The 17856-nt window shown below is 39.4% G+C and overlaps 1 protein-coding gene across 1 annotated transcript in view; it reads left to right on the forward strand.

The window, feature by feature from the left end:
* The window catches only part of EXPH5 (exophilin 5), a 95756-nt gene that overhangs the window by 51870 nt on the left and 26030 nt on the right, over positions 1-17856 (forward strand). Inside the window, exons 2-3 of the mRNA XM_007936576.1 lie at positions 11584-11744; positions 14004-14166. Of these exons, the coding sequence (XP_007934767.1) occupies positions 11584-11744; positions 14004-14166 (324 nt within the window). The remainder of the gene's footprint in view (positions 1-11583; positions 11745-14003; positions 14167-17856) is intronic.

Below are 17856 nucleotides of genomic sequence, written 5' to 3' on the forward strand. Positions count from 1 at the left end.
TATCTTCTGTGTCTGTGTTAATTGGTTTCCCTTTTCTTTGTTGAAGAGGGTCTGTGCAATCCTTCTGCCTAGTCCGCCATCTTGCCCCGCCTCTTGCATAGTAGTCTTAAGTTTCCAAGAGCGAGAGAGCTGAAGCTGCCAGGTCTCTTGAGGCCTAGACATGGAAGCATCACATTTCATTTCCATCACCTTCTATTGGTCAAACCCGGCAAAAGACCAGCCTAGATTTGAGATGGTGGGGAAAGACACACCACATTTTGATGGGAGGAGATTGACAAAGTCACATTGCTAAGGATTATTCATTCAGGGATGAGAAAAATTATTAAGGCCAATTTTTTTTTTTTTTTTTTGCAAACAAGCTACCATATCATCTAACCCTCTTTGACAAATAGGAAAATAAAGCCAAGGTCATCCAGCTAGGACCTGACCGTAGTTCATTGCTCTTTCCATTCAAGGATAGAGCAAAATATCAGAGAGCAGACACCCAGAAAAACCACTGCTATTGAGATGATTCTGATTCATAGACACCCTGCAGGACAGAGTAGAACTGCCTTATAGGGTTTCCAAGGCTATAAATCTTTACAGAAGCAGACTGCCCTGTCTTTTTCCTATGGAGTGCCTGGTGGGTTTGAGCCACCAATCTTATGGTTAGCAGCTCAGTGCTCTAACCACCACACCACCAGAGCTCCTTGAAAGCAGACAAACCAAACGAAACCAAGCCCAATCCAAACCAATCCAACCCACTACCATCGAGTCAATTCTGACTCAGAGAGACCCATAGGATTTTGAAAACTGTAAATCTTTATGGGAGTAGATTGCCTCGTCTTTCTCGCACCGAGAAGCTGGTGGGTTTGAACCACCAACCTGTTTAGCAGCCAAATGCCTTAACCACTGCACCACCAAAGCTCCTTTGAGAGTAGACAAATGAGGCCAAAAAGTGGGAGATAAGCAGAAGGCTATCATTTTCTGAGCACATTTTAAATGATCAGTACATAATTAATTAGTAGTAGAAAGAAAGGTTAAAGACTTTCTTAGAATAAAAGTGAACAAAAACCAGTTGAAGATAAAGAAGAGGGAATAAGAGACAGGATTTTTTTAACTCAAGTCTGGAAAACGAAATTTAACTCAGGAAGAGGAACCTAAGGGGAAAGACTAGTTTAGAAGATGCTAGGATGGCAAAAGAAAGGCCTGTCAATCTGTTTCTGAAAAATTAACCATTGAAAACCCTATGGCACATAGCTCCGATACATGGGGTCCCCATGAGTTGGAATCAACTAGATGGCAACTGGGTTTTTATTTAAGGGAAGGAATCCGAGGCAGTACTCAGCCCACTATGATTCATATGAATTAAGGAAGTGCATTTTAACTTGGAGCAGAGGGCTGAGCCTATGGCAGAGCAAGAAAGGGCCTGATTTAATTTAGTTGTTGATCAGCCTGGGGGTAAAACACATTAGAAGTGTAGACAACAGTCCCTTGTGATATGTTGTATCAAACTGGACTAATTAGTCAAGCTGTGTACTTGTGATTTAACGGTATGTTTGTTATTTGCAACTCTGAAGTTCTTTATATTGACATAAGGTAGTCTGTAGGCTCTAGATGGCTGGCTGGGTTAAAACAAACCACTGTGAATGAGGACGAGCCCAGTACAGACTGGTTATGAATTCGATTGAATTCCATTTATTAGTATTTTATGTGTCAAACTGAAGACAGTTGAAACGTAAAATACCATCCTCTTAAATTTCATACATCACTGCACCCCTACTTTGTGTTCATAATTGCTCCTTGTTTGCTAGTATTGTGCTTCACTGATATTTTATTTTTTAAGTGAGTCGAAACCACTAATTTTATGATTATTATATTTTTAATTCAAGAAGCTCAGATAGCCATTATAAATATGCAAATGTACTATTTATTTTATAATACACAAGGCTCTTGGATGTATAAGGTTAAGAAGGTGAGTTACAGGAACCCAGAGAGTTTAGATTTTTATGTCATTCAGTTTCCCTTCCTGAGTTGCTCTTACTTCAAAGTATTTCTGTACCGCTTTCTTGGTAAGTTAAAAAAAAATAATTGCCATCAATTTGATTCCAACTCCTAGAGAACATATGTGTGTCAGGGTAGAACTGTGTGTTCCATTGGGTTTTCTTTGGCTGGTTTTTCAAAAGTAGATCATCAGGCAGTGGATTCAAACCTCCAATCTTTCAGTTAGCAGCCAAACACATTAAGTGTTTGTACTATTCAGGAACTCCTGGATAAGAGAAAAAGAGTACCATTTTTAAATACTTGTACCTTAAATTTTCTGGCTCTTGACTGTAAAATTTCACCCATTTTTCTGACAGTATACCCAGGATCATCTTTGAAATATTTCTTCTTTAAAAGTTCCCATATTTCTTCAAATCACACCCCATTCATGTGTCGTATCAGCATGTAACTGCTGTTTATTTCCTTTCTCATTATCTTTAAGGAGCAAACATTAGCATAAGCATGTTATTATGTTTTACCTACTCTAGCCCTATTCAGAATGAGGTTTCTATGGCCCAACATTCAAGTTTTAGTTAAAATACAAACTAAAAGCCTGTGGTAAATATTTAGAGCAAACAAGAAAAATAATGAGTTAACATTGTTATTAAACATGTCCCTTCCCAGTGAAAAACTCTGAGGTACTGATTCATAAACTGACGTGACATACAATTGTCAATAGTTAATATACAGACATATGGGAAAGTGTTCATACCTCACTTCTTATCAAAGAGATATAGCATATTTTATTAAACAAAGAAAACAGAAATTCTTAAAAAAAAAAAAAAAGATCACCTACAATTATAAACACAGTACCTGATAGTATTAAATTAGGGAAATACAAAACTGGAAATGGTAATACCTTGTCTTCCAAGGATACTAATGGCAGTCTTGAACATTGCTGGTATGAGTACAGCCATTTTGAAAAGCATTTTGGTAGTCTGTATAAAGAATCACAGAGCCCCTGAGTGTTGCAAACAGTTAAAGCATTTGGCTGCGAACCAAAAGGTTAGGAGCTCAAGTTCACCTAGAGGTACCTCAGAGGAAAGGCTTGGCAATCTACTTTTTTAAAATCAGTCATTGAAAACTCTGTGGGGTGCAGATCTGCTCTGACACACATGGGGTTGCCATGATTCAGAATGACTCATTTTTTATAAAGGATCACAAAATAGTTTTGACCCTTTGACCCAATAATTTTATTTCAGAATCTGTCAGAGATGCTATAAAAATAGTAAATTCACAAACTACAGCATTATTTGTAAAGGAAAACCTCAATGCACAAGGATATAGTGAATTGTGGTAAACATGCTAGTTCAAATATTATGCAAATATTTAATGATTATTCTGAAGCTGAGTAACGTTAAAAGTGTTTTTTTTTTAATATGGCATTGTGTTTAAGAGCATATATATATACTATCTCTATGGATGATGTTTTCCATGCACTTGTGTAAATTAGACATCTAGGGGTGTTTCTTGACATGTGTCTGTCCCTAATCCTACAAAATCACTTCATCACTTGGTGGGCAGTTAGTTTTATCAGTTTTATCCCCTAAGTAGCTTGTTATTGTTATGTGCCATCAAGTCAGACCTGACTCATAGTGACTCCTCCTTGGATTTCCGAGGGGGTATCACTATGGAAGTAGATTGCCCAATCTTCCTTCCGAGGAGTGGCTGGTGGGTTTGAACCGCCAGCCTTCTGGTTAGCAGTCAAGTGCCTTAGGCACTATGCTACCAGAGCTCCTATTTTGTCCAGTTTTGCCACCACCATCCTGGTCTAAGCAAACACTTCTCTCTCCTGTCCCCTGCTTTAATTCACAGTCCACCTGAGGCTCCAGTGCAAATCCAGTGTGTTATGCCCCTGCTAAGTCATCAACACTTTCTCATTTCTCCAGGAAAAGCCAAACTGCTTCACCCTGACCCCAAGTCCTGCATAATCTGGCAGCTCCCTCTTTTCCCCTTGGGTTAGTCTTCCTCTCCATCTTCACACTCCAGCCACAGGGGCCTCATTTCAGTTCCTTGCTTCTTCCTTTGGGATCTTTGTTGCTTTACCGTGGCTATTCCTCTGACTGTTGTTGTTGTTATGTGCCGTCGAGTCAGCCCCGACTCATAGCGACCCCTCCTTGGGTTTCTGAGGCAGTATCACTACGGAAGTAGGATTGCCCAACCTTCCTTCCTTCTGAGGAGTGGCTGGTGGGTTTGAACCGCCAGCCTTCTGGTTAGCAGTCAAGTGCTTTAGCCACTATGCTACCAGAGCTCCTACTAGAAAGTTCTATCTCAGAGCCCCCTGTCCACTGCCCCCTTCCTTCATCCTCTATCCTTCATCCCTCAGCTCATATGTCATTTACTCAGAGAAATTGTCCCTGCTGCCCAAACCAGGTCCCCTTGTTATATGCTTTCATAGTACTTGATACTTTTTTTTTACTGGTTGCCCATCCCAGCAGAATGTAAATTCTATGAGGACAGGACTTGTCTTGCTCACTGCTCTATATTCAGAGTTTGAACGTGTTAAATGATTAAATTACACTTATCCTACATCTGTATGGGAGGTCTGGTGGCATAGTGCCTAAGGTATTTGACTGCTAACCAGAAGGCTGGTGGTTCAACCCCACCAGACACTGCTCAAAAGGAAGATTGGACAATCTACTTCCATAGAGATACTGCCTCGGAAACCCAGGAGGGGTTGCTATGAGTCAGATTCGACTCCACGGCAGTGAGTTTGGTTACATATATAAACACAACTGTATTGTTACTGGATTTGTGTCTGCCCCTCTAGGTCTGCTCACCGTTGTATTCCAGAGCTTGACACAATTCTTTTTTTTAATTTCTATTGTGATTTGGGTGAAAGTTTACAGAGCAAATTCATTTTCCGTACAACAGTTCACATGTACTTTGTCTCATGACATTAACTGCAATTTCCCACAATGTAACAGCTTTCTTCCTACTTCCTCCCTCTAGTTACTTCTTCCCTGTGTCCTTCTTTCCTATGCATTCCTGTCCCCTGAGCTATCTCCTGGTGCAAATACTGCCCTTCTGTTCTCCCATGATTGATCATTTTAAAGAGCATATCTACCTGATATAAATGTTCACTCTGTATGCCTGTCTACTGTTAGGCTGGAAGCCATGGAAGTGAGTACAATTCCAGACCTGAAGGGTAACTTAGAGGCTATAGTCTCAGGGGTCTCACCAGGCTCCATTAGACCAGTAAACCTGGTGGGTTTTTTTAATGATTTTTGAGTTTTGTTTCATGTTGTTCTCCCACTCTATCCAAGACCTGTTGCACTGATCCCTTTCCGAGTGGTTGACAGTGTTAGCTAGTCACCATCTAGTTCTTCTGGTCTCATGGTCATATAGACTGAGGTTTGCATGGTCCACTAGTCCCTTGGACTAATTGTTTCCGTGCGTCTTTGGTTTTCTTCATTATTCTTTGCTCTAGATGAGGAGAGATCCATTGTTCCATCTAGATGGACATTTGCAAGCTTTTTAAAAAAAAAAAAAAAAACTTTTATTGTGATTTAGGTGAAAGTTTACAGAGCAAATTCATTTTCCATACAGTAATTCACACACACTTTGTCTCATGACATTGACTGCAATTTCCCACAATGCAATGGCTCTCTTCCCATTTCCTCCCCATAGTTACCTCTTCTGTGTCCTTCCCTCCCTCCCATGCACTCCTGCCACCTGAGCTGTCTCCCTGTGCATGTACAGCCAATCTATTCTCTCATGATTGATCTCTCCAAGAAGTATATCTACCTAATGTAAATGTTCAGCTCATATGCCTGTCTTTTGTTTGGCTGGAAGCCACAAGAGTGGCTTCAATTCCAGACCTGAAGGGCAGCTAGGGGCGATAATCTCAGGGGTTCCACCAGCCTCTATCAGACCAGCAAACTTGGTTTTTTTTTTTTTTTTTTTTATTAATGATTTTGAGTTTTGTTCCACATTGTTTTCCTACTCTATCCAGGATATCCTACAGGGATCCCCTTCTGAGTGGTTGACAGTGGTAGCCAGGTACCATCTACTTCTGATCTCATAGTCATGTAGGCTGAGGATCACATAGTGTACCAGTCCCTTGCACTAATTGTTTCCATGCATCTTTGATTTTTTCATTCTTCTTTGCTCTGGAAGAGGAGAGACCCAGTATTGCATCTAGACAGCCACTTACAAGCTTTTAAGATCCCAGTCGCTACTCCCCAAAGTAGGATGTGGAACAATGTTTTTGTATAGTATGTTATGCCAATTAAGCTTGATGTCCCCTGTGACCATGGTTCCAAGCCCACAGGTCCAACTACTCGCTCCCTCTGGTTAGCTGGTTGTGGCCAGGAAGTGACTACAAACTTGTCCCTTGTCAGCTCTACTATATACATACAGAATTTCTGTATGGAAATTCATACAGAACATACAAATACACTTGTAGAAACATTGCCTGCCAACCCTATACATGGTCATGGGCACTCTCCCCACCCCCATAGGCATACCTAATCATTCAGCCTGTCTACCCATCTATCCACCCACAGATCAATGTTTGCCATCACTGACAACGCAGTACTATATATGCGAAAGGGTTCATCTTTGTTGTCTGTACCTCCCATGCACCTCTCTATGTCTTTCTCTTCCTCAATGCCACCGTGTTGATCACTCACATTTGGTACATTTCCCTTCTCTTCACCCAAATCAGTACTTGTCTCTACCTATCTAGCAGTGTTCCCTCCACTCCTTTCCCACCCCTGGTAACCAACAAAGAAAATTTCCTTCCATATATAAACATTTCCTTGACTTTTTACAATAATGGACTAATACAATATTTGTCTTTCTGTGACTGACTTATTTCACTCAGCATAGTGTCCTTCAAGTTCATCCACACTGTGTAGTATTTTGCAGGTTCCACGTTATTTTTTAGGGTTGCATAGTATTCCATTGTGTATGTATCATAGTTTGATTATCCATTCTTCTGTTGATGGGTACCTAGGTTGTTTCCATCTTTTTGCCTATTGTAAATAGTGCTGCAACGAACATGGGTGTACACATATCTGTTCTTGTCCTGGCTCTCACTTCTTTAGGATATATACTTAGCAATCGAATACACTTGCAAGCTTTTAAGACCCCAGTTGCTACTCACCAAACTAGGATGTAGAACAATGTTTTTATTTAGTATGTTATGCCAATTGAACTTGATGTCCTCTGCAACATGGTCCTGAGCCCACAGGTCCAACAACTTTCTGCATTAGGGTGCTTGACTATGTCTAAGAAGTTGTCATAATTTTGCCCCCTGTTAGTTCTTGTTACATGGACATTCTTACAGCACATGCAAATACATATGTAGAAATACCATCTGCCGACCTTATATATTGTCATGGGTATATTCCCTTTTGCCTAGACATACTGATCATTCAGCCTGTCTACCCATTTATTTACCCACAGATTAATGTTTGTTATCACTGATAATGCAGTATTGTATATGTGAAAGGTTTTATCTTTGTTGTCTGTATCTCTTGACACCTCTCTGCTGACACACATATTTGTTGAATAAATTTTATCATAACTATGTAAGAAATGCAAAGGAAAAATCACACCAAAAAGGCAATAGTGATTGTTTTAGGACTGTGACAAATATAATTTTTTTTCTATATCTCAAAATAATTATAATTGAAAGATGATAACATAAATAAAAATTCACAATTAAAAAGAAAAATAGCTGTACTTGTTGAATAAATGTAATAAATGATACTCCTAATTATTCTACGCTAAGTGATCACCTGATCTGGTGTTTTCATTTTTTTCCCTAGAGTGTCCAAAGGGTGCATCCTTTTTACAGAGCCACAATCATAGATAAATTATTGCATTTTGCTTTTCCTGCACTGTGTTGTCATGTGCGTTTTCCCAGGATTCTACATTGCCTGTATAATTATTTTCAGCAACTGCATAATGTTCAGTTAAATCAGTTATTTTGGAGGAAGTGTTACTTTTTAAAAATATATTTCCTGAAATAGAATTCGAAGTCTATGAGAATTCATGGGAAATACAGATTTCTGACTACATTGGCCAGAAGTTGGAAATGAAACAGGCCATAATGGATATATGTGCAAGCGCGGAATGAGTGCTTGAAGTGGGGCTAAGTGAACTGTGATCACTTTAAGGCAGAGTTACACTGAGCCTCTAGCCCAAGTCCTCTGCCATCAAGTTAATTGCAACTCATAGTGACCCTTTAGGACAGAGTGGAACTGCCTCATAGGGTTTCCAAAGCTGTAATCTTTATAGAAGCAGATTGCCACATCTTTCTCCCATGGAGCAGATGATGGGTTTGAGCCATCAAATGTTTGATTGGCAGCTAAGGGCTTAACCATTGCATCACCAGGGCTCCTTTGAGACTCTAGAAAAGAAATGAATAAAAGTTATGTTGATTTAGTTCCTAAATCAAGTTCTTAAGCTTGACTGCCCTCTGAAATGAAATAGATATGTTGAGAAGTGGTAGGTAGGGAACCAGCAACCTGGGAGGGTTCAGAAGAAATGGAGATTAGGTACAAACATGGACTGTTAGTAATTCAAAAACTGAAACTCACTGTTGTCAGTCAATTCCAACTCATAGCAACCCCCACTGGTTTTCCAAGGTGGTAAATCTTTACGGAAGTAGATTGCCCAGTCTTGCTTCCACTGAGTGGTGGGTTTGAACCACCAACCTTCTGGTTAGCAGTCAGATACCTTAGGCACTGTGCTATCAGAGCTCCTTGTTAATAAGTCAGGTGTTCAGAAATTAGAGGCAGCCAATATTGGTTAGAAGTAGATACCTGTAGTCTCTTAGTCTGCTAGTAAGGGAAGTAGCAATGAAGATAGAAGAGATCAGATGTCAGAGGAATGGCAATGGAAAAATGGGAGGCACTAAAGGTGGCTTGGTGGTTAAAGTGCTCAGATGCTAACCAAAAGGTCAGTGTTTGAACCTACCAGCCACTCCATGGGAGAAAGATGAAACAGTCTGCTTCCATGAAGATATACAGCCTTGGAAATCCTATGGGGCAGTTCTACTCTGTCCTACAGGGTCCCTGTGAGTTAGAATGGACTCCATAGCAGTGGGTCTGTTTTTGGTTTAATGTGAATTCTGTAGGTTGAACATAATGATTGCTGCCTGGTGCTTTTCAAAATGCAAGTCTGGGCAGGATGGCCTCTGGCTTCCTTCTCAATTATTTTATGAAATAGCAGTATCATAGCCCCAAGCAAGAGCCTGAGTCGCATCCATCTCAGCCTATTGCCTTTAACCCCAAATTTGCCACTTTGCAGATTTCTTGCTGATCAACTTTTTAGTAAAACAAGGTCCCTAACCCTTGTCCTTCACAGCAGACCCTGAATAATGGGCAACAGCTGCTCAGTCACATGAAATACTTCCCAAAGTAGCAGATTCTCCAAGCTTGGAACCCAACAACAAGCCTAATTTTTTTCACCAATACTATGCAAAACCAACCACTGTATAATAGTTGTTATGTTCTTCAAACTTCTCTTTCTGATCTTTTTCTCTCAGCCTAGGGATGTCACCCTCTGAATTGAGTAGCTCTCAAATCCACACAGTTCTAGATTTCTCCCAAAATAGAGCAAAATGATCACCTTTGAAAGAAGAAACAAAACCAAATCCTAACGGGTGGTTTAAGAACTGAAGAGTGGCATTCTCATTAGAAAGAGGACTAAGCAGTAAAGAGCAGGAGAGAAGAAAGGAGATAATGATAGAATTTCAGGCCTGGTATTCTGCAGTTGTGGGTCTGGCACATTGTGACCTGGACAGCCTTTCTGATCCAGCTCAAATCATGCTGTCACTTACTATCTAAGAATAAGCCCTATGTTCTTTCATGGGCTTTTGTGGTTTCAGGAGGAAGTCCATTATCACAGACCATTACATTCAACAATTTTATGCATGTTAGCTTTTACCTCTGAGCAGTCGATAGAACAGTAAGGACTCTGTCTATCATATTAACTATTGTACCTCTGGGAGCTCTGGTGGTGTAGTACCTAAGGCATTTGACTGCTAACCAAAAAACTGGCAGTTCAAATGCACCAGCCACTCCTCTGAAGGAAGATTGAGCAATCTACTTCCATAGAGATACCGCCTCGGAAACCCAAGGAGGGGTTGCTATGAGTTGAATTGACTTGACAGCAGTGAGTCTGGTTTTTGTTTTTTGTTTTTTTATTGTACTTCCAGCATGTATACAGGAGCTCTGGTGGCATAATGCCTGAGGCATTTGACTGTTAACCAGAAGGCTGGTGGTTCAAACCCACCAGCATGTATATACGGTCTGGTACATAAACACTGCTCAATAATGTTTAATTAATTAATGGATTAGTTAATGAATGAGTAATCAGAACTAGAATATTCTAGTTTCTACATGCCATCCATTTGTTTGTTTTTAATTAAGCTGCCCTGTTACTATCATGTACAATCTAGAGTTGGTGAATATACTTTTTTTTTTTTTTAACATTTTATTGTGGTTTGGTTGAAAGTTTACAGAGCAAATTGGTTTCCCATTCAACAATTTATACATGGTTTGTTTTGTGACATTAGTCGCAATCCCCTCAATGTAACAGCATTCTTCCCACTTCTTCCCAAGTTCCCCCCTTTCTATTTGCCCATCTTTCCTGCTCCTTCTGCCTTCTCACCTTTGTTTTTGGGCAAATGCTGCCCTTTTGGCCTCATATGGTTGCTTGTTCTGGAGAGCACATTCCTCACAGGTGTTGCCGTTCACTATATAGGCCTATCTGTTATTTGTCTAAATGGTGCTTTCTGGGAATTGGCTCAATTCCATATTTGAAGTGTGTTTTAGGACCATAATCTTGGGTATTCCACCAGTCTCTATCAGACCAATAAGTCTGGCCTTTTTCATGGTTTTGAATTTTGTTCGACACTTTTCTCTTACTCTGTCCAGGACATTCTGTTGTGATCAGATCAATCAGTAGTGGTAGGTAGCTGGGCACCATCTAGTTCTTCTGGTCTCAGGCTACTGGAGGATGAGGTTCATGCAGGCTTTGGACTGATTGTTTCCTTGAGTATTTGATTTTCTTCACTCTTCTTTGCTCCAAACTGGAAGAGACCAAAAGTTGTATCTTAGATGGCCACTTACAAGCTTTTAAGACCCCAGTCTCTACTCACCAAAGTTCTAGTTTCTACATGTCATTCAATTGCATTATTAGCAAGGTTTAGCAGATTTGTCCTCACAGGCTTGATGATCTTTTTAACTACTAGGAAAAACTTTTAGGTTGTCAATGGATTTAGGTTCAAACCCACCAGCCACTCCTCAGAAGGAAGATGGGGCAATCTACTTCTGTAGTGATACTGCCTCGGAAACCCAAGGAGGGGTCACTATGAGTCAGGTCCGACTTGACGGTACATAACAACAACAACAATATAGCTAAACTTCATATACAGGGTGAAAGGAAATTTTCACTAGAACCAAATTTTTTTCTAGACTTAAAATTTGTATTGTTCCAACACCAGGTAAAATTTAGTCCATTGCATGACTGTGCGCTAGATATGAATGAGGGCCAAAATTCTAATAATTTAAAGAATGAATTTGTATTTTTGTTTTATTTCAGCAAACTCCAGAAGACAAAGAGAGATATCAGATGGCTTCAAGGAGTGACTGGTGAATGGTTTGAAGAAATTCAAAGAAAAAAGTTTTGCAATGAAACTGATGTTAGCCAAATGATAAAACAACCACTTACATACAGGCTAAGGAAGGAGATGGCAAAAAATGGTGAGAAAAAAAATTAGATTGTTGCTATAATAATGTCTTGGGGCATGTTTTTAGAACCAGGCAAGACAGCATAAAGATTAGGAGCATAGATAGACATTTGTGTCAAAAAAAAAAAAAAAAAAAGCCTGGATTTAAATCTCTACCCTGTCTCTATGTGACTCTGTTCAAGTTAGTTAGTCTCTATAACTTTCAATTTTCTCATCTTTAAATAAGTATAATAATGCTTACTTCATAGTTTTTAAGAATGACAAAATGATATATAAAAAATACTAACCTGAACACAATAAGCAGTTAAATAAATGGGATGAGAGGAAGAGAAGGAGAAAGGAAATGTAGGGGGAGGTAAAGGTGGATCCTCTGCCCTTCCAGTCCTTTGCTAACTAAGCACCATACATGAATTCTAATAAATGCTTTCTTTGGACCTTCTCACTATGTGACTACCAGCATGTCACTTAACTTCACCAATCACTTTATTTTCCATCTCAAAATGAGGAAAATAAAACTTACATTCACAGAACTATTGTGAGAATAATGAAGGGCATTAGAAATTATAAAATACTATCACAAAATAAAGTAGCCCTGGTGGTGCAGTGGTTGAAGTGCCTGGCTGCTAACCAAAAGATCAGTGGTTCAAACCCATCAGCCATCCCATAGGAGAAAGACTAGGCAGTCTGCTTTCATAAAGATTTATAACCTTGAAACCCTATGGAACAGTTATACTCAGTCCTGTAGGGTTACTATGAGTCAGAATCTATGATGGCAGTTAGTTTGGTTTGGTTTATAATAATATAAATTGTCTTTTTACTGATACAGAGGCATGTTGACTGATTTTGTGTATATATTACTAACATTAGTAACATCATGAAACATGTAACACCATTTCTAAGTGTATAAATTGACAATATTTTTGCAACTCTCATAATAAACAAATCTACCTAAAAACACTCATAGTGTAGATTTTTTTGATTAATCCCATAAGTACCATGGTGACTTTCCCCTTATCTTGAATTCCTCTGATATTTACACACTCAAAACTCACTGCCATCAAGTTGATTCTGACTCATAGCAACCCCCACTGGGTTTCAAGGCTGTAAATCTTTACAGAAACAGACTGACCATCTTTCTTCTGTGGAATGGCAGGTGGGTTCAAACCACTGACCTTTTGGTTAACAGCCAAATGTGTTAACCAGCACACCACCAGTGCTCCTTTTTATACACTCTGCATGTCCAAAAGTATTAAGTATTATGTTGTTGTTGTTATGTGCTGTCGAGTCGGACCCAACTCATAGCGACCCCTCCTTGGGTTTCCGAGGCAGTATCACTACGGAAGTAGATTGCCCCATCTTCCTTCCGAGGAGTGGCTGGTGGGTTTGAACCGCCATCCTTCTGGTTAGCAGTCAAGTGCCTTAGGCACTATGCTACCAGAGCTCCCTTAAGTATTATAGTAGTATGGATTTTGTATATGTTGAGGTTATCTTAGGATTTTTTAATATTCATATATAAAACTATTTTGTGTATGTGTCTGTGTACACATAAAATGTTCTTATTGTTAGATTGCATCAATTCTGATCTTAGTGACCCCATATTCTACCCATGACAGAGTAGAACTGCCCCATAGAGTTTTCTTGGCTTTAGTCTTCATGGAAGCATGTTGCCAGGTCTTTCCCTGCAAAGCCGCCAGGTGGGTTCAAACCACCAACCTTTCAGTTAGCAGCCAAATACTTAACTTGTTGTGCCACCAGGGCTGGATACACATATATAAACTACATGTACAGGACATAGATGCACACAGAGATAGATTTTGGAAGGGAATAAGAAACACTCTAAATGACCCCCCCCCCCTTTACTTTCTTTGGTATAAAAAGTTATGTAGTACCTATCAGTATGGTTTTATGTATTAAAACGAAAATTTCTGAAGGACAAGGTGGTTCAAGCAATATAAGTTTTGGATAGACATGGAGACGACATGTTGAGAAAGATCCACCCAGCTGGTATGATGGGAGGAATCTTCTATAGACTTGTGATCCCTCAGTGCAGCCTAAAAGGCTCACTACTATTTGTGAGGATTTCCTCCGGCTCAAAGGAGCCACCATAGGACTCCTGAGAGGCAACTTTGACTCTCCTTAGTCCCTGAGCCTTCATGTGGAGATGCCTACTTGGAAAACAACAGAGGGGAGCAAAAGTGAAGGCTTAGTTCTTTGAAGCATATTTATCTAGAAATATTTTAATGGTGCACAATGTTTACAACTTTTCTTTTAGATCCTGTAGAATTGCAAACATCAAGATCTAAAAATCTACCTAAACAGAAAAACCTAACTTTCTTTCCCTCTCGGCTAAGCTTCAAGTCATCGTTTGCTTCCCTGTTCTCATTCAGAAAATCTGGAGAGGAGTCTTTAAAGCTTCCAACTCTGGGACAGAAAAGGTGAGCTCAATCAGATCACGTGACAGCTCATTAGTTACCTGGTATCAGGGGCAAGCTCCCTGTTTTGTGTTCAGAATGTTTAATGTTTGTTCTTAGAATTTAATTTCAGATAGGAACAAATGAATCAGAACTTAGTTTGCATAGTGGCAAAGTCCTTATGAAATTATGAAACTTGCTTCACCTGAAATCCAACTTCTAAGCAATTGCAGAAGTCTCAGTAAGCACCAAAAGGTCTTTGGTGAATAATAGGTTAAATGTTGGGAAATAGTTTTTAACAAGTTTCTTTTTGCACAAGCAGCCTGGTCTATGCCTTGACTGTGAGAATGTATTTAACTCAAAACTACTCCCTCTTTGGGCAATTGGGGAGGTTTATGTGCATGGTTATAAGGAGAAATGGCTTATAAAGACTAAACGAGAGTAAATAGGAGAAGAACAAAGAGAGTAGAAAAGAATTGAATTCTAAAACAAGAAAAAATGTACTACTGTCACAAGAAACATGGAAAGCAGCTGTTACCCTGAGATTGCCCAGAATTTAAACCTAAAGTGAGAGGGAAGTTTTTGAGCAGCAGAGGCATAGCTCCAGATGGCTCCCAGTTTAGAACTGTATAAATCAGTTCATCTTGACTCATTATGCTGTTTGATCGTTCTGTGAAAAACAAGCAAGGCTAAGCTTATGTGCAATTGAGCTGACTGCTAAATATTTTCGGCGCCTCTTCCTGGTTGAGAAGCTTCCCACCCTCTTAAGGTGTTGGCTTGGCACGTGATATATTCGGTGTGCCGTCAAACCATTAAGACTGCGTTGCAGCATTAACTATTAGGTGTTGGAGGTCACTGTCGCTGAAAAACAATAGCAGGGAGCAGCTGGTGGGGCGTGTGATGAGACTTTGAGACTTTGAGACTTTGAGAGCAGAGCACTGTCTTTCCCTCTTGGGTGGATGGAAGATTTTTACTTCCAGCTTTCACCTGAGGCTGGTTTTGTCTCTGATGAAATAATGAAGAGCTGAAGAAAAAAAAATTAAAATGTAAATTTATGGAATTGTTCCTACCAGAGTCATTTGCAAAGAGATATTCTTCAAATAGGTGAGTTGCCTGGCTTTGTAAAAATGTTTGAAAGTCTACTAATTCTTCCATTTGTGACATTTAAAATTGAGTCATATTTCCTTCAGGAGAAAAGAAATACTTGTAATATGTGGCATAGCTAGGACTTGAGAGATGTAATGTATGTTTTTGGTGATTTTCATTAAGGCAGAATTTTATATAGCTGAGCATTCTAACATTGGTAAACTCGGAAAGGTTAAAGAACCTGTTATCTCTATGGGCAAGTTTTTTTCCAGGCTCAGATTGCAAGTTACTACAAAAGTGGATCAAAGAAGATAAACCATCTATAACCTTAATTGTGAGTATTAGGTGTTTTGGTTTTAGACCAAATTGAAAAAACTAAAACTCTTGCAAAACTCTGGTTTATCAACTGTCCTTCTCATATACCAATATGACTTGTAGCTCTCTTTTAACCAGACAAGCTAAAGCATGTAACACAGCATGTGGAGAGGAAATAAATTTCACCATTTATGTTATACGTGCCTGTGCCTTTATCTTTACCATGTTGAAAATTTGTCATCTGAGCAATCCATTTCACTTTCAAAACAGAAGTGGTGATATTTGGTATTTATTTTGACATTATATTAGCATTAATAAATATTTATTAATTCTGCTAGTATATAATATAATGAAGGCACTGATTTTTGCTCCTAGGAAGTGTCAGAAGATAAAAATGTAAAAATATGTCCTTTTTATTTTTAAGTATGAGTGTGACCTAATATTCAGATATAAATCCTGAATGAGTGTGTGTATGAGGTACAGAAGAGTTGTTTTTAAGGTTAGTGTTCTATTATATTGTTGGTAGGTGTCATCCAGTCGATTCCGACTCAGTAATCCTAGTACAAAAGAATGAAACACTGCCTGGTCCTGCATCATACTCATAATCATTGCTATGTTTGTTGCAGCCACTGTGCCAATCCATCTCGCTGAGGGTCTTCCTCGTTTTTGCTAACCATTACTTTACCAAGCATGATGTCCTTCTCTAAGGACTGGTCTCTCCTGATAACATGACCAAAGCACGTGAGACAAAGGCTCCCTATCCTTGGTTCTAAGGAGCATTCTGACTGTACTTTACATTATAAGGGGCCTTCTAAGCTTAGATAGAACTTTCTTTGGTAATTGTGATCTTTCACTTCAAACCTTCCAAATACAAAATCTGATCCAGGAGTTCCTCCTTGCCTGTGAGCATACCAGGAGGAACTGACAAAGGGCCTGGAGGATACATAGTCATCCTAGGATGTGCAGGGCAGCAGTCAGGTTTCTACTTGCTGAAGCAGTCAAGGGCTTAACTTTGTCACACGTGGTGCTCTGGAGAACAAGTCAGCAAAGCACTTTAGAGGATCTTTTGCAAATCTGAAAAAAAGAACCAATCTTTATAAGCAAAAGACAGCCTTCTATTAAGCCATAGAAGACTTGATTATCAGATACATTTCTTTTCCTCTTTCAAGCTATGATTTAACTAAAGAATGATACTGGATAATGGGAAACCCTTCCCAGAAGAAAATTGGACTTCATTTATTTCACCAGATTTGCTTGTCCCCTCTAGAGAGGCCCAGCTATATAAAAGTATATGGTATGCTGAACTTTTATTTCCTACTGTCAGTGGATAAAACTCCATGGGAACACAGTGAATTCATGAATGCTGAACTTTTATTTCCTACTATCAGTGGCTAAAAAGCCATGGGAACACAGTGAATTCATGAATGTGTAAAAGGGCAAAATTTTTACCATTTCTGTTTCAAATGTTTTCTTCCTCCTCTTTCACAGTTCTGGAGGATAGAAGTGTATGCTGTTGTTGTTGCTATTGTTAGGTGCTGCCGAGTCAGTTCCGACTCATAGTGACCTTATGTACGATAGAACACAGCACTTCTCACAGTATTTGCTCTGCTTGAGCCCATCATTGCAGCCACTGTGTCCGTCCATCTCATTGAGAGCCTCCCCTTTTTCTGCTGACCCTCTACTTTACCAAGCATGATATCCTTCTCCAGTGTCTGGTCCCTTCGGATAACGTGACCAAAGTATCAAAGACAAAGTTGGGCCATTCTCATTTCTAAGGAGCATTGAGGCTTTACTTCTTCCAAGATAGATCTGTTTGTTTGTTTTAGTCCATGGTGTTGTCAATATTCTTCACCAACACCACAAATCAAATGGATCAAGTCTATGTACTTCCCAAATTTTGCCATTATGATTTCAATCCTATTTGTAGCCCAACACCAACCCCAGGAAAAAAAATAAGTAATATTTACTGTTTAGGTTCTAATTTATTTATTGCTAGCCAGTTTTCACAATTAAGGAAAATTACACATATAGTTCATTTAGCTTTCTCACAACATTTTCCTATAGATCCTATTTCCTTGTATCACGCTGTGGGACATACAGACCTATGACATACAGTGCTCAGCCCCCAGGACAGAATTTCAGCAACTGTATCATCTCACAAATCCCTTCCCCATAGTTCAGCGAGTACCCAGGAGTGTATGGCATGAGCTTATAAATGCTGTCTCCCTGGTTGCCAGTTGTCATCTGTAGTTGCTTCTTTCCTATTCCAGACCCTTGGTTCACTCTCCACTATATATAGATGATGTATATTAC

Source organism: Orycteropus afer, unplaced genomic scaffold (assembly GCF_000298275.1).
Source record: "Orycteropus afer afer isolate SDZICR_OR568_19922 unplaced genomic scaffold, OryAfe1.0 scaffold00036, whole genome shotgun sequence".
NCBI classification, from domain to species: Eukaryota; Metazoa; Chordata; class Mammalia; order Tubulidentata; family Orycteropodidae; genus Orycteropus; species Orycteropus afer.